Here is a 21,865-nt window from a genome sequence, read left to right on the forward strand (position 1 = left end):
TAATGGGTGCTTACAATGTTAAATGCACCCCCACGCCACCCCCCCACTATAAACGTGAACCCGAAGTGTGGCGAGCGCAGCGAGCCCGCGAGGGGCGGCGGTACGCGTCCTACGACCTTTTCATACCCCCACTATCCACGTCGGCGTGGAGTTGAGAATAGAATAGTGTGGCGAGCGCAGCGAGCCTGAAGCGTGGCGAGCGTAGCCGATACCTTCACAGGTAAACGCGTCCCTTCGCGGGCTTCACAGGTATCCGCGTTCCCTCGCCACGCTTCGGGCTCGGTGGCTCGCCACACTATTCTATTCTCAACTCCACGCTGACGTGGATAGTGGGGGTATGAAAAGGTTGTAGGACGCGTACCGCCGCCGCTCGCCACGCTTCGGGTACACGTTTATAGTGGGGGGGGGGGGGGGGGGGGTGCATTTAACATTGTAAGCACCCATTAGGGTGCTTAACATTGTATAAGCACCCATTAGGGTGCTTATACAATGTTTAATCGCATGCTATGTACAATGGCATACAATTTGAAAATTGTATGCCATCGTGCACTATCGTACGATATCGCATACCATCGTATGCGTTATGCGATGCGCGCCGCCAAAATACACAAGTACCGAAATGGCAATAGGGTCACTGTTTTACAAGTAATTTAACACAGAAAAAAAAGAGGGGAGAATGCATCTTTTAAAGCAATCTCAGTTCATTACTCGTTCCTTCATGTTCCCCTTCAACATGATGGTCTGAAGATGGGGAAGGCACAATCGAGGGATCACTTTCCTTTACCAAGTACAAAGAAACTATTGAAATCCCTGGAAATTTCTATCAAATTGCTTCCCGCAGCCTCATATAGGGTGTTATTCCTGAATAACTTGCATAGGACATATTTATCAGACATACTCGATGCTTGATGGTCTGATTCACACTCACTTACTGTATGCCTTTGATGTGGCTCACTAAAAGCGGAATACTACCACTGCCTAATTATTGTGTCTGCAGCTGCTAAAAAAAGTATTCTTGAATTTTGGCTACATCATACATATGTACAAGTTACTTTAGTATGCAATGCTATGGTTCTGCAGAGCAAAATAATTCAACTGCTGGGTGACGACTAACTTCAGTTTACCTGTTATTTGGCACTACACGTCCCAGCCTACAATCCTCCAGCTACTATGGAACTACAAATACCAGTCCTACCTGTCCTGTGGCACTGCATGTCCCAGCCTACGGCCCATCAGCTGCTCTGGAACTAAAAATACAAGCCTGCCATTGCTACCTGTTCTATTGCACTACAAGTACCAGTTGGATGCCCAAAAGCTACAATGGAACTACAAAAAGGCACATGCCATTCCAACCTACTTTGCACAACTACAGGTTCCAGCTTGTGGCCCAGGTGAGTCAGTGAGGAGACCAGAGGACGGAACTGCGACCAAAAAGGGTAGCGTAGGGGCACAGTGACAGGTAAGTGACCCGGCAGCGGGCTCTCGCGGTACAGTAACCGGTGTGGTCCCTGAGATGCCCGGGCACTCACCGTGTGCGGGCTCCCTCCGCCCGCTGCTGTCACACACCGCACGATTTGGCGGGAACCTGAGAATCCTCCAAGCAGAGGAACAGCGTCAGGCAGGGAGACAACGTCTGACGTCACCGCGCTGCGCTTCCCAATGACGCATTCACGGGAAATTTCTGAATCCGCATTTCGTACATAGTTCCGGTGACCCCGCTGCGTAGTGACGTTTATACTGTGACGGGTGGCGGCGACCGGGCGGGAAATGCGAATGTGTTCAGCCATTCGTGAACTGGGGTCATAGGTCACGCTAATAGGTTACGTAGTTGGGGGCGGAGCTCCGGTTGTTGTGGGAGCTGGGGGTGTGGTCAAGAGTCGCGGTACAGTCCGGGACCGGCAGCCGCAGCAGCGCGGGAGGACGGAACACAGAGCCTGGGGCTCCGAACATGCACAGCCTGGCCACGGCGGCGGTGAGTGTGGGCTGGGCCTGGGTGACAGCTAGGCCGCAGGCAGACCTGGGTATCGGTTAAGAATGGAGCCCCCGTGGGTAGGCTGGAAACATGGAGGCTCCCACAGTGGGACAGGAACATGGAGAGGCCGGGGACACGGAGGCACCTAGAGGGGATTGAGCTCCTAAGTCAGGGAAAAGAAGACCCCACAGCGCAGGGGTGGCCAGACAAAGGGAGACCCCACAGGGTAGTCGAGGCCAGGGGCAGCGAGACACCCATTGAGTTGTTGAGGCGGGTGTCAGGTAGACCTCAAAAATTAGCGTTGAAGTTACTATGCCCTAGACCCGTGTGTTCAAACGCCAATACTCAAGAAACCCTGGAGATCTGTAAAACGGTGTTAGGGCTTTATAGAGTTCAGTGATTCTCTGCAGCCATAGTCACTCAGCAGCCCGATTTACATTTTACTTTATAAGAGGTTATGTGCAAGTGTTATTGTCTACTTGATATCTTCCCATCTTAGTCGGTGACCAGATGGCTAACCGACAATGCCTAGATCGACATGCATATGGTTGACATGACAATTATCAACGCATGAAAATGTTGACACAGGGGTTTTTTTCCTTCATGTTTTGGAATTTGTCATACTTTACCATCCACTTGGAGTCCAATTGGGAACAGTAAAGTGTGCCAAGCACAGCAGTAGCAGATCAAGACGGGATGCGGTCAATTTGCCGGCAGTCGGGATCCCGGCGTTCAGAATCCCGACACTGGAATCCCGACCGCCGAAATCCCGAAACTTTCTCCCTCCGTGGGTGTCCACGACACCCATAGAGGGAGAATAAAATAGCGTGCCGAGCGTAGCGAGGCCACGTCCCCCCATGTCGGGATTCCAGTGTCGGGATTCCGACCGCCGGCATTACGACCGCCGGCATTACGTATCGGATCCAGCAAGACATCTGCTCCAAAGCACAGCAAGTGATATGGTACACTAATACCACTTTTTCCACCGAGGTAAGAAAATTAGTTTTTGCCTTGTCGACCCGAGTTAGTGTCAAGCTATGTACACACACTTCGTTTTGCTTTAGATTTGATGTTAGATTTAATTTTCTATTATATCTTCCCATTCAATTTGGCATTAGATCTGTACTTTTGCATCCGATTCAATTTCACAGTGTAGGCACAATGTACTCATTCGATTTACTGGATCGAATTCGAGATTTCCTTGTCTGCACGGTCTATTTTTCTTTTCAATTTTGAGAAAATGGGAGCTTGCATCGAATGGAATGCAGATCGAAAGTGTCCTAAAAACCATTCGATGTTGCTTCTATAAGCAGAATCGAAAACGTGGAAAAATCGAAGCATGTGTACACCGCTTCAGTGTAAAAGGGGTATCTGGAAAAAAAAAAAACCTGTTAACATTTCCCCACGATTCCTACCCAGGTCCTGACCAGGGTGGAACATGAGGAGGACCCGGGTGGGGCAGTGTAAACGGGTATGCCGGGTCATCCGACCTAGCTCCCGTTTACAGCAATGGGGGAGCTCAACCTCCAGACCGCAGCATCCTGCGGTCAGTAAGGAGGTTGGGCAAGGGGGCGCACACAGCCTCCGCTGTGTACTGTGCAAACAGCAGCGGAGACAGTGAGAAGGTGAATTGATGCCTGTGTGTGTCATCCATTCACCTTGTGGATGGGGGCTAGGTGGTGCATCGAGGCTGGGGGCAGCCAGCAGCTTACCTTGATGATGGGCTTGCCCCCAGTATTGCGATCCCGGTGCTTGGGGATGATGTAATCTCCAAGCGCAGCCCCTGTTTACACTGCGGGTGGGCACTTCAGTATAAACAGGGCAATCCAGGATTGCAACAATGTTACAAATACCTGGTCGGATCCACAATTTTGGTGTAAAAGAGGTATAATTAGGGTCCAGAAGCCAGGTGTTCACAATGACACCAAGAATGTGGAAAACTCATGTCAACTATTTCCGGGTCTACTTTTTATAGTGTTGACCTTATGCATCTTGACTCTTTGGGGTCAACCCGATCTAGACGTTGTCTGAACTATACCACACCTCATCTATTCTATTTGATCCTTAGGTATGTGTCAGGATACAGTAGGTTAATGTTCAGAACATGAGTCCCCGTGGGTTAAAATACAGAGGAAGCCATACTCCTCCATGCCATGATGAGTACGTGGCACTCTTAAGATCAGGTATACTGCCCGGGTGCCTTCCTGAAGGATTAGTAATATGTAGGGGTACCCCCCTTCCCCTGCACTTTACCGCTATTAGTCTGTCCTGATGAAAAGGCGCAAGCCTTGAAACGTAGACAATCCTATGGACAACCTTTGATGCACCTTAAATAAATCTACCAGAGCTTTATTTGTATTCAAGTCCTGTGAGTGCCGCCTTATTCCGCCTCCCCAGCCAGGGTAAGGGGGGTACCCCTACATATTACTAAATATATATATATATATATATATATATATATATATATATATTCTTATTGTCATATATCTATCGCCTCTGCAAATGACAGGCACTCTGAAACCAAATTAAACACAGCTTGCTGCAGTGCCCACCTTCGTCAAAGGAAATATATAGCAGTTGATGTCTGGCACTCAGAGACTTTCATTCAAATTAAGCATAGTCAAAAGGTAGTTGTGTCAACAATGTACTGTCTTGATAAAGGGAATAGTATTGCAATTCACACAACTCCCAATAGGTATTTGTAGTGATGGAAGTACCTCTGTTGCTTAAAGGGTACACTGGTGGACAATATCACTATGGATTCCGGTTGTATGGGTCATGCAATACAGGCAGTCATGTGGTCAAAGATGGAAAGTTCCAGGTTCAATGCCCAGAAATAGATTAATTAACCAGTGTTTGTCAGAGTCCATGGGTCTACGTCTGGAATTAGCAAGATGTCTTCGCATTGGTATCAGTCAGACGATGGGCTGTAACCTCTTGATGTGGCTGGTCCGGAACCAAATGGTGGATGTTGATAGGAAACTCTGCGAGTTTCAGTGTGGAAACCCCACACCTTCCTCAGGAGCAGAATGAGTTTTGGCTACATCTGGAATTAAACTGCTTTATAACATCATTAAAGTTATTTAAAACACTTGCTCGCCACGCTTTGGTCATGGTGGATTGCTTTGCTCATCACAGGTTACTATTTCTAGATGTCCATGTGATTAGTGTTCTGAGCAGTTTAGTTATTCCAGCCCTGAGGTTCCATATTCTGAACTAAGCCTGAAGAGTATACTCAAGCATGTGTAAATTGCTCTACTGTCTTAAGGCCCCCATACACTATTCAATTTTTTTTTTTTTTTAGCTCCCCGGGAGGCTCACTTAAGATTTTGCACTTGATGTGCCATTTTTACAATCAATAAATTGCATGTGATTTATCGCACGTAAACTCCCGGGGAACTGCAGGAGAGCCGGGCAGCTAGTAGCGGCAGGTGCTTGGCGAGAAGCAGCATCGAATTTCAAAAATATTTTCAAAAGACTGGCTGGTTATTGGGCGAGAGAATTCTCTCAGCCAATCAGTGACCAGCCAGTCTTTTGAAAATATTATTTTAAATTCTGCCGCCCGAACCCCACCACTGCCCGCCCCATAACACCTGCTGATGTCAACCCCTGCACATAGGTGTGTGCCAGCGGTGCTTAGCCACTGGCACACACCTACAGATCGGACCCAATGCATATTGGATGCTGATGGGTCCGACCTGATATGCATGGGACCGTGCATCGGGACAGTTGGGATGTCACATAAATCTGATTTGGGACGATTTCTCAGCCCGAGCCTTCGTGAAAGGGTGAAATCAGCCCAAACCTTGCTAGTGTATGTGAGCCTTTAGCCTCTACAATTTCTGATGGGGAGCTATTCCACCTATCCACTACCCTATCTGTTAAGGAATATTTCCAAAAGTTTCCTTTGAACCTACCTCCACTTCTAGCATGTGTCCTCACTTTCTAATAACATATTTTCCTTTGAAGACATCTCCCTTTTATACATTGGTATATTTGAAAGGATCTTTTATGTCCTCCTTTCTCTTCACTGCTCCAAACTATACATATTCGGATCTTTTTAATACTCTTTATTTTTCTTTATTTTTTTTCTCTATGCAGCCTGTGCCAGCAGCACTAGCCCAAGTTGACAGAGAGAAGATTTATCAGTGGATTAATGAATTGTCAAGCCCAGAGACTCGTGAGAATGCCTTGCTGGAGCTTAGCAAAAAACGTGAATCTGTCCCAGATCTCGCACCCATGTTGTGGCATTCTTTTGGTACAATTGCAGCTCTATTACAGGTGTGTTCGATTGTAAAAAAAAGAAAATGGTACTTGTGTATTATCACGGCGCCCATCGCATCACATACCACTAAATAGGGTATGCGATGCGATTTTCGCGTGAAAAAGCCAAAATGTACAATTAAATATTGCATGCCACCAAATGGCATGTGATGCGATCGCATGTGATTTTTAATTGTACAAGCACCCTGATGGGTGCATACAATGTTAAATGCCCCCCCATTGTCAACGACAACCCGAAGCGTGGCGAGCGCGGCGGTACGTGTCCTCTGACCTTTTCATACCCCCACTATCCACGTCGGCGTGGAGCTGATTTTAGATAGTGTGGCGAGCCACCGAGCCCGAAGCGTGGCGAGCGCAGCGGAATACATGTAAAGTCATCCGCGTCCCCTCGCTGCGCTCGCCACACTATCTAAAAACAACTCCACACCGACGTGGATAGTGGGGGTATGAAAAGGACGGAGGACGCGTACCACCGCCCCTCACTGGCTTGCTGCGCTTGCCACGATTCGGGTTGCATTTAACATTGTAAGCACCCATCAGGGTGCTTGTACAATTAAAAATCGCATCGCATGTGATAATACACAAGTACCAAGAAAATTAAAGTGCTTGTTTTCCATATCATTTGCAGTCTTTTGAGTTACCCTATCTGGAAAATATAGACAGAATGGTACTTATATGTTATTGGGGCGCCTACTAAGCTATTTGCTTAGTTTTCCGCTGCGCTCGCTACGCTATATATATTCAACTCCATACCGACATGGATAATGGGGGTATGAGCGTACTATAGTGGGCGCCCAACTAACATATAGGTACCGACAGATTTGTAGTCTGGGTACAAGCACTGGTGCTTGGTGAAGAATTCACAGGAGGTTGGCATTTAATATATAATGGTCCGAATGAACCACTTTTCAGGAAAAAGAAAGGGGGTGGGATGTAGAAATACACAAAAGCTTGATTCTCCGTATTTTTAAATGTGCATCGGTACCAGAATTTTAACATGGTTATTGTATTCTAAGAATTATGGGTACTTGTTTCCTAGCACGGCCACCCCGATTTACATCGGGGTGGTCGTGTCGGAAAAATCGGGTCGATCGCATCGCATGCGATTTGGTCGCATGCGATGCGATCGTCGCGACCGACCGATTTTGGACCCGATTTTTTTTTTTTTGAATTAAATGTAAATCGGGTCCCTGGGACCCGATTTTACATTGGATTCAATGTAAAATATTCCCAACCCCCCCAAATGTCACGGCGTACACCCCACGATAGACGCCAACCCGAAGCGTGGCGGGCGCAGCGAGCACGCGAGGGGCGGCGGTGCGCGTTCTCCGACCTTTTCATTCCCCTACTATCCACGTCGGCGTGGAGTTGACAATAGAATAGTGTGGCGAGCGCAGCGAGCCACCGAGCCCGAAGCGTGGCGAGCGCAGCGAGCCCCGCGATGGGACGCGGATACCTTCACAGGTAAACGCGTCCCTTCGCGGACTTCACAGGTGTTCGCGTCGCCACGGACACCTGTGAAGCCCGCGAGGGGACGCGTATAACTGTGAAGGTATCCGCGTCCCCTCGCGGGGCTCGCTGCGCTCGCCACGCTTCGGGCTCGGTGGCTCGCTGCGCTCGCCACACTATTCTATTGTCAACTCCACGCCGACGTGGATAGTAGGGGAATGAAAAGGTCGGAGGACGCGCACCGCCACCCCTCGCCACGCTTCAGGGTTGGCGTCTATCGTGGGGTGACGACGGGGACATCTAAAATGTGAAATGGGTCATATTGGCCCATTTCACATTTTTCACATTTTTTCAGGATTTCAATGTTAAAAAATCTTTTAACATTGAAGCCTATGGAAAAATCGGGGGCATCGCGTCAGGACCTATGTTAATGGTCCCGACCGACGCGATGCCCCCGATATTTTACCTTTCCCGACACGATTTCAATGTTAAAATATTTTTTAACATTGAAGCCTATGGGGAAATCGCGGGCATCGCGTCGGTCGCGTCGGGACCATTGTTAACGGTCCCGACCGACGCGATGCCCCCGATATTTTGTCCTAGCCGGCCAAATGGACCTGATTTCAAAGGAAATCGGGTCCATCTTATGGATCGTGTACCTTAACTAAAGGTACACGATCCATAAGATTTGTGGCCGTGCTAGGAAACAAGTACAGAATTATGTATTTCTATGATTAATGCAATGTATTGACACTTATTTTTGTACTTTTTTTAATTCAGGAAATTGTAAATATTTATCCATCAATCAACCCACCTACACTTACTGCGCATCAGTCCAATAGAGTCTGCAATGCGTTGGCCCTGCTGCAGTGTGTGGCCTCCCACCCAGAGACCAGGTACACATGGAAGAAATAAGGGCTAATTGGGGGGGGGAGGGGGGTAGTAGACTAAAACACATGGGCCTTTTATTCAGATCTGATCGCAGTACAAATTTCAGATGTAACCTGTGCAGAGTTAGATATGGTGAGTTATTTTGTTTCTGTGCAGGTTAAATACTGGCTGCGTTATTTTTACACTGCAATTTAGTTTTCAGTTTCAACACACCCCATCCAAATCTAACTCTCTGCACATGTTATATCTTCCCCACCTGCAGTGCACATGGTTTTTCCAAACAAATTTGTACTGCAATAAGATCTGAATAAGGGACATGGGGGTTTATTCTGATTCACTCGGAAAGGCACAATCACTCTCAGATGGACAAAACCATGTGCACTGCATGTGGGGCTGATGTAACATGTGCAGAGAGGGTTAGATTTGTGTGTTTTATTGTTTCTGTGCAGGGTAAATACTGGCTGCTTTATTTTTACACTGCAATATAGATATCAGTTTGAAGTACAAACCCCACCCAAATCTAACTCTCTCTGCACGTTACATCAGCCCCACCTGCAGTGCACATGGTTTTGTCCATTACAGAGAGATTGTGCCTTTCCGAGTGAATCAGAATAACCCCCATGGTTTGGAGAATCATTTTCAGATCTGCCAAATTTTCCAAGTCTAAAAATCACACTTTGAATAGGTCGAATGTAAATGCAATGGAAAATCAGCGAAAAGTACAGACTTTTCTGACAATGAAACTGATAAAAACTCATAGGCAGTTTTTTTTCTGTTCAAGAGTAACAGTTTGTAAACTGGTGATTTTCATTTGTGTATTAAATTATAGAACTATCTGGAGTTGCATTCACAATAGAATATGGCAGCCATGATTGCTGATCGGTTTCTTTCTTCCCCTTGTTGAAATTATATTTCAGTTGTCTGCAAAATATATAAAAAAAACTCCCAAATTGTAATATTCATATTGTTACAATTAAGTCCTGAGTTTCACATCCTGCTCTTTCCCTGCTCTCCGGATCTTCCTGGACCCTGAAACATCTGATAGCCAGGAGTCTTTTTATTCATCCCACTAATACCGCTTTCACACCTCACAAATAACCCAGTTGTTGTGGTGTGAAAGGGTCTTTTGAAAATTCCGGGTCCAGCAACCTGGGTTAAAAAAAGAGTTGCTGGGCAGTGTGACCGGGTAAACCAGATCCCATTCAAACTATAGAGAGGAGGCAGCATCTGCTCCAAGCACTGCCTCCTCCCCTGCCCCCCTGATAACGTCAGAGATCCAGCTCTTCACTTCACAATGTTGGGTCACTCCTGGGATGGGCCTGTGTCTGAATCCCTGGTGCGACCTGACATTTGCGGTGTAAAAGGGGGAAGGACATGTTTTAACACAGCTGTTCTCAACCTCTGTCCTCAGGACCTCTCACGTTTTCCAGGTCACCTGGCAGGGGCACTCCTTATTCACTGACACATTTTAAAAGATCACAGATGTAGCTAATTATGTCACTTGTGAGTCTGTGAGGAGACCTGGAAAACATGTACTGTTGTGGGGTACTGAGGACCGAGAGTGAGAACCACTGCTTTAACAGCACCTGTATCTACATGGTGTATGTTTCTTTGCACATCAATTGCTGGGAGCTGACCTCTACGCACACCTCCATAGTAGTTCTATACAGAGGAGCAATAGTAGTGCAGTGCATCAGAGGAAGTGAAATTCAGGTATTAGTAATGTCATATTGAACTTGATCCTATACTAAAATGTTTTGTGTGGCACATGTCTTTAACTCTGCTGCAAATTTGTGCGATTTTTAGGCAAAAACGGCCAAAATAGCACTTTTTCCCAAATTCTCATATTTAAAAAGATGCAATAAAAAGCAAAAACCGCGTTTTTTGGCCGCATTCTGTGTGCGCGATTTTTAGTAACGCCGGAACTCGCATACAAATGTTTTCCCATTGAAAAGTATACAACTCGCATATTTAATGAGATGCGAATTCGGGAAAATGTGTCTAAAAATCGCCACACATGCAGGCTCATTGAGATCTGTGCATGGTCCTGTCTTTTTTTTTTTTTTTTATGGTGTGGGGTCCCCCCATCTGAACATAACCAGCCCCGGGCTCATTGAGCCGGACCTGATTCCAAAAATATGGGGGACACCGTGTAGAGGTCCCCCGTATTTCTGAAACCAGCCCCGGACTCTTGGACCGGTCCTGGTTCCAAAAATCTGGGGGACAAAAAAATCTGGGGGTCCCCCATATTTTGAAACCAGCACCGGGCTCCAACAGCCCGCGGTGTCATGCCACAGCCGGGGGACACCCCCCCCCCCCCCCCCCCCCCTGGCTTCACCCATCCAGGGCTGAAACCCGGAGCTGTCACCGGCGTTCCAGGGCTTTACAGTCAACTACAAGTGCCAGCAGGCCTCCCCCGCATGCTGGGGACTTGGCGAACCACCAGCATGCGGGGCATTAATGGGCCCGCTGGGACTTGTAGTCCAGCTGTAAAAAGAATGGTAAAATAAGACACACACACACAGAAAAGTAGAACTTTATTACACACACACCTCACTTTTACACCAATATACTTACCAACCAAGGGTCCAGGGTTACCCTCCGTCCTCCAGAGCGGTGCTGGATTCAAAATACGAGGGACCCCCAGATTTTTTTGTCGCCCTGTATTTTTGGAACCAGGTCCTGCTCAATGATCCCGGGGCTGGTTATGCTCAGGGGGGGCCTCACGCCATTTAAAAAAAATTTTTTACACAAATTCGCACATTTTCATGACCTAAAGATTGCATATTATCGCACTTATTCACAACTTTTTCCCCGGAATACGCAGCTCATTAAATATGCAAATGTGATTTTAAAAAGTGTGATAATGGGCGATTTTGAAAAGTTACTAAAACTCTCATCCTATTAAATGTCACCCCTTGTGTTTTGTTTGGTCTTTAGTGCTTTTACGCAAGGTTTTTATCAAAGTAGAATTGATTTAATTGTCATTGAATACAATTGTCATATATGTACAGGGCTGCTATCAAAAACTGGGAACTACTATAGAATCAGCCTTAGTTCCAGCACGTGCACAGAAGTCCTCCAATCTTAATATGGTTCTATCACAAATGTTGTTCATCTTACACAAACTTTTCATATATTTTTGTACATGGTGTATATTCTAATAATAAACCTTTTCATACTGAGCAGAAAATATAATGAAGTATAAAGGATAATAATCAGAAAGAACACTGTTGGGCTTTATATCATCTAATATCAGTGATCTTTATTTAACAAATGGAGAGGCAAGCTTTGCAATATTAGTAGTGTTCATTATTGCACTCTGTGCCTTTCAAAACCCATGTAGTGCCTCTTTCCTGCCTAGGGTGGAGCTGTCTTCTTTGGGGCTTCTAGTACATAGAAAGAGATGGCTGTGGTAACAACCTATTAGGTGCTTGTGATGGGATGTATTTGTGGAGCTGCTACTATAAAAGGGGATGAGAGTCTTTTAAGCAAGAAAAAAATACACAAAGGTAGTAGCGCTAGACAGTAATACATTTAAAAGTACATATTTACTATTGACATGTAAATGGTATAAAAAAGCACAATAGATTGAAACATAAAAAGCACAGGCACCTAAATATCTTGACAACCTAATGGGAGGATCCATTCCTATTGTACCGCCATTATTCCTTAAGGAAATTCCAGATACAGCAATACATCTGTCTAATCTTGAGAAATGATGTACAGTATAGTTACCGCAGTAGATGTCCAAGTCAAGAGTTTTAATCCTTATTTAGGAAAGCATAACTGCAGATTTCTTAAGGTGGAAGTGTAATTGATTTTGTAAAGTTCCATAAAGTTGCAGGTTTTTTGATGGTGAGCTCCAGAGGCGGCTGGTCTGGAACCAAGTAGTTGAATCGGTAGCAAGAAGGTAACCAATTCGCTTTATGGCTGACACGTTTCACTGTAGCCAAGTACAGCTTTATCAAAGGGATGCTGGTGGACCTTTAGTTGAGGGTTTATATACCTTACTCTTGATGAGTAACTTGGGCTTTTAGTACAGTCTGGTCTGTATTGAGAGACAGGCCACAATGTGATAGACACCACAGCAGAGAGTGACACCCCAGGCAGTAAAGAGGAACTTCACAGGATGCTAGAATGAACACTTATTTAGAATATAATTCTTCTTGTCTGTGTAATTTATTTATGCCTTTTGTCAAAAATGTTAATCCTTTTGAATCGGTGTTCCAGGTCTGCATTTCTTGCTGCACACATTCCCCTGTTCCTGTATCCTTTCCTGCATACAGTCAGCAAAACCCGGCCTTTTGAATATCTACGTCTCACCAGCCTAGGAGTCATTGGTAAGAAGCACACTTTATATGACAAGCCATACAATGAAGGCAAACCCCAAGAAAACAATCCACCATGAATACAGAGAGCAATTAAACCTTAGCACTTCTTGCAACCTAATGACAGCTTAACTAATCAGACTTATCCAAATTCAATGTAACTGAGGGCCTGACAAAATCCTTTTTAGATGGACAAAACCATGTGCACTGCAGGTGGGGCAGATGAGAATTAGATTTGGGTGGGGTTTTACTTCAAAGTGAGATCTATATTGCAGTGTAAAAATAAAGCAGCCAGTATTTACCCTGCACAAAAACAAAATAACTCACCCAAATCTAATTCTCTTCACATTTTACATCTGCCCCACCTGCAGTGCACATGGTTTTGTCCATCTAAGAAGGATTTTGTCAGAGTGAACTAGAATAAGGCCCTGATACACTATCCACTAAGGTTTAAAAAATAGCTTTTATTTGAATTCAATATTGACATTTTGTGTTCATTTGGAAACCATCAAATTTTTTTGTAAAGTTCATCCATAAAGTATTTGTTTTGGGAGACACAAATGCACCATCCCTCAGCAGGTAAAAAGGTTTTAGGCTATATTGTGTTTTGTATGCTTTGTTCTATTCCTATTATGGGGCCTGAGAGAGATATTTGCATATGAAAAAAAGCTGCAGGTAAAAATAGTGTATTTACACCCATATGCTTAGATTTTGGATTACAATTGCATCCTGTTATGCAACGGTAGCATGTGCGCCTGGTTATATAAGCCATTACAGTTGCAAATAGTCACTAGCGTCAGGTGCAAAGAAATCTGCTTTTGCATGTGGCTTATTTTGTGGACATCCACTGTACAAGTTTTTATTTTTCCCAAATAGGCATAACAATGAAGCGTTTGAGCTAGAGCATATGTGTTGTTTTCTTTGTTCTCAGGTGTTTGTCTGAGCTCATTTTACTCTGAAGGTGCCCATACACGTACCAATTACCCGGTACTTTTTGTGCTAAAATAGCATCGCATCGCATGCACAATGGTGCTATTTTAGCACAAAAAGTACCGGGTAATTGGTACGTGTATGGTCACCTTGAATCCCCATTGGGTGCTTTGATATTCTGTATACTATATACAGGTTTAATAGTTGTATACCTATTTGCTGTGTGTAACAGGAGCCCTGGTGAAGACGGATGAACAAGAAGTCATCAATTTCCTCCTAACTACCGAAATTATACCTCTGTGCCTGCGGATTATGGAGTCTGGAAGTGAACTCTCCAAAACTGTATGTTGCTTTCTCTTCCCTTCCTCCTTACAAATAATTACTTTCCACTAATTAGGAAGTAATGACTTTATGACTTTCTATTTTCAATGCCTAGCATCTTCCTGTCTCCCTACTGTCTAGAACTCAGACATGTGCAATGCAACTGATTACCATAATACAACTTCTTATTTAGAAACAAATAGACCAAAGTGGAACTTAATTCAAACAGAAACCTAATGCTGTGATCTCTAGATAGAGCCTGTTTCTTCCCCCGCTCATGGATTATTTGTAAATGTAATCTTTTACTCCACTTTCAAGGTTGCCACATTTATTCTCCAGAAGATTCTCCTGGACGACACTGGCTTGGCATATATTTGTCAGACCTACGAGCGGTTCTCTCATGTGGCTATGATTTTGGTAAGATTATAGTTGAATAATATGATTATAACCTGTATTCCTGGCTAGTATGTACTGTCCACATAGGTTTTCCTTTGCAATACAAATTTTTTGGAAGTAAAAGCTTTTAGTGAATCAATCGTATAATGGAGGAAATTTACAAAAATGTGTATTCTACTTCACATGTGATGTTGCTACGGGCAACCAATCAGATCCTGTCTACTATCTTCTAGAGCATGGGTCCTCAAACTGCGGCCCTCCAGATGTTGTGAAACTACAAATCCCAGCATGCCTTGCCACAGTTTTGTTATAAGGGAGTGTTAAAACTGTGGCAAGGCATGCTGGGATTTGTAGTTTCACAACATCTGAGGGCCGCAGTTTGAGGACCCATGTTCTAGAGGGTGCTAAATAAATAAGAAGTCGATTCTGATTGGTTGCCCATAGCAACATCACATGTGAAGTAGAATACACATCTTTGTAAATTTCCCCCATTGACTGTAGAACCTACTCTTTTTACTCACTAAAGTAGTGGTTCTCAACCTTGGTCCTAAGGACTCCCCAACAGTTCATGTTTTCCAGGTCTCCATACAGAATTACAAGTTAAGTACAGTAACTGGCCCTACATGTGGATCTTTTAAAATGTGGCAGTGAATGAGAGCACCTGTGCACCTGCAGGGTGACTTGGAAAACTTGAACTGTTGAGGACCGAGGTTGAAAACCTCTGCACTAAAGCCTGTGCACTCAGACATATTGCTTATTACATAAGCATCTACCAAGTATTGATGCAGTAGTAATTCCTCCTGCTCTTCTCTTTTTTTTTTTTCTACTGCTTTTGATTAATCATTCTGTATTGTGTAGGGCAAAATGGTGCTGCAGCTTTCAAAAGAGCCATCCGCTAGACTGCTGAAACACGTGGTCCGCTGTTATCTCCGTCTCTCTGACAACCCACGGTACAGGCTTTTGCTTATATATATTTTTTTTTTTTTTTATTGTTTTGTACATGCGATTTATTTATATTGTACCAGAAACATAATTATTTGTGCACCTTGTAGCAGAACATTTCAGGATCACTAGGGAAAGCAATACAATTGTTACAAGGCCGCCCTATTGTTTCCCAGGTGATGCACTTGGGACAATCTGACTACCAATCCTGCGAGTAATTGAAATAGAGGTTGGTAACTGTGCGTTACACTTATACAAATATCCTACACTTTTATGGTTTTCCTTTTTTATTTTCTGTATATGGTACTTGATTTGGTCTAAGGTGCTCTTTGTCTCCAGGGTATGTAATCCTTGGTGTATGAACATATAAGTGTATTTTGCCCCAACTTTGACGTTTTATACACACACACAGTTTTTTTTCCATACGTTGACACACCTAAGGGCAACATGCAACATAACTGTGAATAAATGGAAAAGCCTGGATATATTGTGTACTTTTTAGAAAATAATGGTAGAGGCAGTGTTAATTGGCAGCAATTTAATTTATAACTGAACTCGTGTGAGCATATACGCTGCGTTTAATGCTTGACAGTAAGTATAGCAATCCTAGAAACTAAGCCAGAATATACGAAGCTGATGGAAAAGGGACAGACGTGACTGAGAGGGCTATGCAAAGGTAAAACAAGGCAATAGATGTCTTGACCAGTACTGTGGCCTGCGAGATGCCTTTTACACAGCTAATTGGGCCTGCCACGGGTTACCCTGAAACACATCTGTGTACAGCAATATCTTTCACAATGTTTTTACTAACAACCCTAAGTGCATAGTATTATCCACATAGTGATTATAAAACATATCAACTCCTTTTTGCGTTCTCTATATTTAACTTTTTATATCATGTAATCAAAATTAAACAGTATGTACCACCCGCACAAAATCATTCAGTGTGTTCATATAACATTGAACAAAATTCTAAAATATGCCCATCTCAACACTAGTGCAATACTCATCAAATCCATTGAAACTGAGCTTGTTAATGTAGTTTAAACAAGAGATTCACTACGGAAAAGGCAAATCTGAGAAAAGGTTACCTAAAAGGCCAAGTTAGGTTGAGAATGTAAGATATCAGAACTTTTATATCCTCTAGAGCAGTGGTTCTCAACCTTGGTCCTCAGGGCCCCCCAACAGTTCTCATTTTCCAGGTCACCCTACAGGTGCACTCATTACTCACTGACACATTTTAAAAGATCCACGGGTGGGGCTAACTACTTCACTTGTGATTCTGTGTGGAGACTTGGAAAACGTGCACTGTTTGGGGGGTCCTGAGGACCGAGGCTGAGAACCACTGCTCTAGAGCATTGGCAAGTCCATCTTAAAGAAAAGGACGGAATATAGTGTAACTGATACTGGTTAACAACAAGTCTTCCTTTTTAAAACTGAGCATCAGTGTGAGAAGGACACACCATAGATTGGTCACTGATGCAGAGCCACATTTTCCATGACCTAGAGCAGGGGTGTGGCCAAACAGGTCCTCAGGGTCTAACAACAGTTCACGTTTTCCTGGCCACCTGGAATGTGTTGGCTAGGAATTAATGCAGAACATGTTTCAGTATGTGACCCTTGGTTATGACTACACCTGTGCATTGGCTAGGTTGTCTATAAATTGTGACCTGTTTGTAGTTTGGCCACACCTGGCATAGATAGTAAAAAAACCTGTCCATGGCATTTTAACCTGTCCATCGCCACATCACAAATCTGCTCTGTATGGTAGCAGGCAACAAAGAATGAAATCTCACCTACAGTTTTAAAGAAAGCGTTTGGGAGACCCTGATACCAAGTAGAGGAAGATTGTGGTCTTATGAGATCTAGGGGTAGATTTACCAAAGCTTTTATAACCGACAAATGAGCGTGTGTCCCATAGCAACTAATCAGATTTGGCCAATCCATTTTCTATGATGCAGTCGACCATAAAAAGTTTGACAGTCAATAGGTCGACCACTATTGTCCGACACATGAAAAATGCCAACCTACCTTAGGTTGGCATGGTCAGAAGGTCTACATACCTTAGGTCAGTTATGGCTAACCTTGACACTCCAGCTGTTGAACTACACATCCCAGCATGCCCTGCAACAGTTTTAGCTTGGCCAAATAGTCACATGGGTAGCAGGGCATGCTGGGATGTGTAGTTCAACTACAGCTAGAGAGTGAAGATTAGCCACTCATGCCTTACCTCGACATGCGTTTTCACATACTTTATTATCCAAATGGACGGTATACGGTTGTTAGGTTGAGACACCTAAGTTCGACATGCAATGGGCCGACCACTGAAGGTCGACATGGGGTTACGTCGACACAAGCTTTAGGTCTACATGGGCAATGCCAACATGGATTTGTCAGGTTTTTTGGAGCCAACATGTGCCGACCACCATTGCATACCCTACCATCCACTAGGGCGTGGAGGGAGAAAAACAGTGTGCCGAGCTTAGCAATGCACCGTGCCCAAAGCTCTTGCCGGTGTCCATATCGACTGCGTCGCTATTCGGGACAAAAAACCATGAAAACCCACATGTCAACCTTTTGACGGTTGAACATGCCCATGTCGTCCTAATGACCCTGTTGGCCTAACCCCATGTGGATGTACAAGAAAAAGACATGGCTTGCACTGACAATTAAATTAGAATAGATAAATGAACCAACTAACCCCATGTGGACCTTCTGAGGTGTCCACCTTCAGTGGTCGACCCAATGCCTGTCTACCTAAGTTGTTGTGATCCATACCCCAAGTGGACAGAGTCAGACTCTAATAGTGTGCTGAGCATAGCAAAGGTACCGTGGTACACTATTACGGTGTTCATGTCGATGTATGTCAACACAGACACTAAAAACCGTGAAAAACTCATGTCAACTTTATCTAATGTCAATGGCTTGTGTTGACCTTTTTCCATTGTCAACTAATAGTGGCCAACCTATTATCGGTCGGCCTTCTCTCTGTCAACCCTATGACCCATACCCCATCTTTTTCAGATGCAATAGAAAAATCAATGCTAGAATCTCCACTATTCAGATTTTAGTAAATCTACCCCCTATACGGATTATGTTGAATGACTAGAACAGAGCTATTACTGCATCATTCAAATGACACCATCCCACCTAATGCTATAGGTGTATAAATTGTATGTTGCAGAATATACACCAATCTTAGGAGGGGAAAAAAGCAGCCTGTTGGAGACCTAGCTGTAAGAGAAGATTTAGATCTCAGCAAAACAATGTCCTTAAGTAAGACATTGGGGATTATTCAGACATGATCGCAGTCCTACAGTTTCACAAGGTGGGCTATTATGGAAAGACTGCACATGCATACGCATCCTAGCACCATACCACTAAAAATCCAGTTTCTTTTCTAATCACAAACAGCCGTTCTCAAGTTGATTGACAGGGAGCTGCCATTTGTGGGTGTTATCCGGCTGTTTTGTGAGACTGTCGGGGGGGGGGGGGGGGGGAATGCAGGCGTACTTTAGAACAGGCATGTCCAAACTATGGCCCTCCAACTGTTGTGAAACTACAAGTCCCATCATCCCTCGCCACAGTTTTGCTATTAGGAAATGCTAAAACTATGGCAAGGCATGCTGGGATGTATAGTTTCACAACAGCTGGAGGGGCACAGTTTGGAGGTGCCTGCTTTGGACCATTACAGTGAACATCTGCCAGTATAGAGTTCCATCGTTTTTAAAAACTTACACATGTATAAGTTCTCAAGTTCTGCAGCCACTGCTTTCTTAAAGTACTTGATTATGACTTCTTTATGTTCAATAATTGACCAGTCTGTGCTGTGTTACAGAGCCCGTGAGGCGCTGAGGCAGTGTCTTCCTGACCAGCTGAAAGACACAACATTCGCCCAGGTACTGAAGGATGATACAACAACCAAACGCTGGCTGGCTCAGTTAGTTAAGAACCTACAAGAAGGTCAAGTCACTGACCCCAGGGGCATACCCCTTCCTCCCCAGTAACCACCCGTGAAGGAAATGTGACGCAGCGACTCCAACGTGCCCAGCACGTGACTGGAAATAGAGGCATATTGAACAGTGGGATAGTAAGCTCTTATTATTCAAATGATGGTTCAAGATCTCTATCATTGATGAGGACTCTGCTAGATGGCATGCTAAACCCACCATCATTCAGAGCAAAGGATCCAAGCTGTTAAACCAACATTATGGAGCACAAGTCCATAAGGAAACATGGAATTCTTGTTGATCAAGAGTTGACTTTTCGGGTATGGGTTATGGTCTGTTCTGATTCTTACTGTTAACGAAATAGCAGTTTATTACAATCACCATTCCCTCTGGAGCAAGTAATGAGCTCAGTCTGACCCTTAACGCAATGCCTGCCTTTTCTTTCTACTTCTTCCTATGCTTCTAGCTGTGTCTAAACTTTGCAGATAATAAAGTTAAAGAAAATTATTTTTTTCTTCAGTATGACACAGTAAAGAAAAAACAAACAACAATGCACTAATTTACCAAACTGTTTTTGAAAAAAAAAGACTACTTTTAAAACCATATACAAAAGCTACTGTTTCTTCACTTATTTGGTGCCCTTTTTTTGTACATTTAGTTTAGTCTGTATATCCAGTGACTTCACTATGTTTCATATGCAACAATAAACAAAACGATAAATTGAAGAACGGCCTACACAAGCTCACCAGTTAGTATCGAGTATTATGTAGTACCGTACTTGGTGCCTAATTCATCATGGATCACTAATCGGAGATTTCGCAAATATAGCGATTATTGGACTGTGCATGCAATGCACTGTGTGTCCATTGTGCATGCAATGGAGCTGCAGTTTTGAAGAACCCAGAGTTTGAGTGGAGCAAACCTGACTGTTTCTGGGTGTGTTTGCCAAAAAGCGAAAAAATGGGCAGGTGTTTTTGAGGATCTGTGATGTCAGCGCTGACCACTTCCAGCCTGTCTCAGACGCAGAGTAGTGGATGTCTCAGATCTACTCACATTTTCTCAGAACTGCAACGTCTCCCCGATGTTTTAGGAATTGCGAATGGATGGTGGTTAGCTCTCTATTTTCAATTTGTACAGGTGGGTGTTTTTTTCTTTCAGGCTGGGCGGCAGCTTTCTGCTCACAGTCCATTGCGAATTCTCTGATTAGTGATTTGTTTAGCCCTTGGTCGATTTGAAGTAGTATTAAATGACCTTGGTACACAAGTTTGGGGTGTCAACACAATGCTGATTTTACTTTTTTTAAATATAAATGGGAGAAAACCATTGGGGCATTCTATAAGGGAGGATGAGATGAGTAAATATTGATTTGGTTTTCTCTAAGGATAACATACTCCATGTAATTAAATAATGATACAAGGTGAGTACAATACTCACCTTGCCTGAGAAGGCACATATTTAGGGTATATGGATGTGCCTGTCACATTCATAAAGTATGAAAACTGGAATCCAACACCTAGAACGTGTGCTGACCATAGAGATATAAAGGACTTATAGAGAAGGAGCATAGAGTCCGTTACTATATGAAGCTAGGCATGCACAGTCAGATAAAATGGCTTATTCTAATAATACATTTTGTCTGGCTGCTCACACCCATCAGATATTGTGTAGGCCCCACCTTGTGCTGCCACAACAGTCCTGGCCCATTAAGGCATGAACTGCACCGGACCTAAGAAGGTGTCTTGTGCTATCTTGTACCAATGTGTTAAAGTGCATACACACTGCCATTTGAGAAGTTAGCATAAATCTTACAGTGTGTGTCCAGCATGCGATGCTGATGTGTGCCCCGTGGACAGTTGGTGTACACAATTAGTAAGTTGTGAGGTGTGGGTGCCAAGGCTCAGGCTTGTTTACCAGCACATCTCACTGATACTTTATCAGATTGAGAGCTTGTGAATTTGGAGGCCAAGTCAACACCTTGAACAATTGTCATGTTCCTCAAACCATTCCTGAACAATGTTTGCAGTGTGGCAGGGTACATTATCCTGCTGAACAAGGCCACTGACATCAGGAAAATCTCTTGTCGTGAAGGGGTGTATTTACTTGGTCTACAACAATGATTGTAGACCATAGGTGGTATGTGTCCATAGTAACATCCACATGAATGCCAGAAATACTGTCCAGAGCATCACACTGCAGCCTCCACCACCTTTCACCACAGGGAAATAATGCACACGGCCATTCACATGTGAAAAAAAACTTGATTCATCAGTCCAGGCAATCTTTTTCCCATTGTTGCATGATCCAGGTGTTATGCTTATGTGCCCATTGTAGGCACTTTTAGTGGTGGACAGGGGGTCCATATGGTCACTTTGACTACTGGTCTGTGGCTGTGTGTCTAG

The 21,865-nt window shown here is 44.1% G+C and overlaps 2 protein-coding genes across 4 annotated transcripts in view; one reads left to right on the top strand and one right to left on the bottom strand.

The window, feature by feature from the left end:
• Window positions 1-1,714, bottom strand: part of USP37 (ubiquitin specific peptidase 37) — a 31,452-nt gene extending 29,738 nt beyond the window's left edge. Inside the window, exon 1 of one of the 3 annotated variants that reach the window (XM_083153709.1) lies at window positions 1,530-1,714. The gene's annotated coding sequence lies outside the window, so the exon portion shown is untranslated. Of the gene's footprint in view, window positions 1-1,357 lie in introns of all 3 variants that reach the window. The other 2 variants (XM_083153708.1, XM_083153710.1) reach the window with 2 other exon arrangements.
• On the top strand, window positions 1,702-20,211 carry CNOT9 (CCR4-NOT transcription complex subunit 9). The gene is made up of 8 exons (XM_083153711.1): window positions 1,702-1,972; window positions 6,074-6,253; window positions 8,486-8,601; window positions 12,830-12,939; window positions 14,090-14,199; window positions 14,497-14,595; window positions 15,433-15,524; window positions 19,355-20,211. Exons 1-8 carry the CDS (start codon window positions 1,949-1,951, stop codon window positions 19,521-19,523), a joined length of 900 nt encoding a protein of 299 aa, XP_083009837.1. The 5' UTR covers window positions 1,702-1,948; the 3' UTR covers window positions 19,524-20,211.
• Window positions 20,212-21,865: the final 1,654 nt, after the last annotated feature.

This window comes from Crinia signifera, chromosome 7, assembly GCF_055691185.1.
Source record: "Crinia signifera chromosome 7, ASM5569118v1, whole genome shotgun sequence".
Lineage (NCBI taxonomy): Eukaryota > Metazoa > Chordata > Amphibia > Anura > Myobatrachidae > Crinia > Crinia signifera.

Bases quoted from the DNA above. Each gene is read 5' to 3' on its own strand.
- CNOT9 (XM_083153711.1), top strand. From the start codon at position 1,949: ATGCACAGCCTGGCCACGGCGGCG. The intron at 6,254-8,485 runs GTGTGTTCGATT...TTTTTAATTCAG, and splicing joins CAATTGCAGCTCTATTACAG to GAAATTGTAAATATTTATCC. The intron at 14,200-14,496 runs GTATGTTGCTTT...TCCACTTTCAAG, and splicing joins GAAGTGAACTCTCCAAAACT to GTTGCCACATTTATTCTCCA.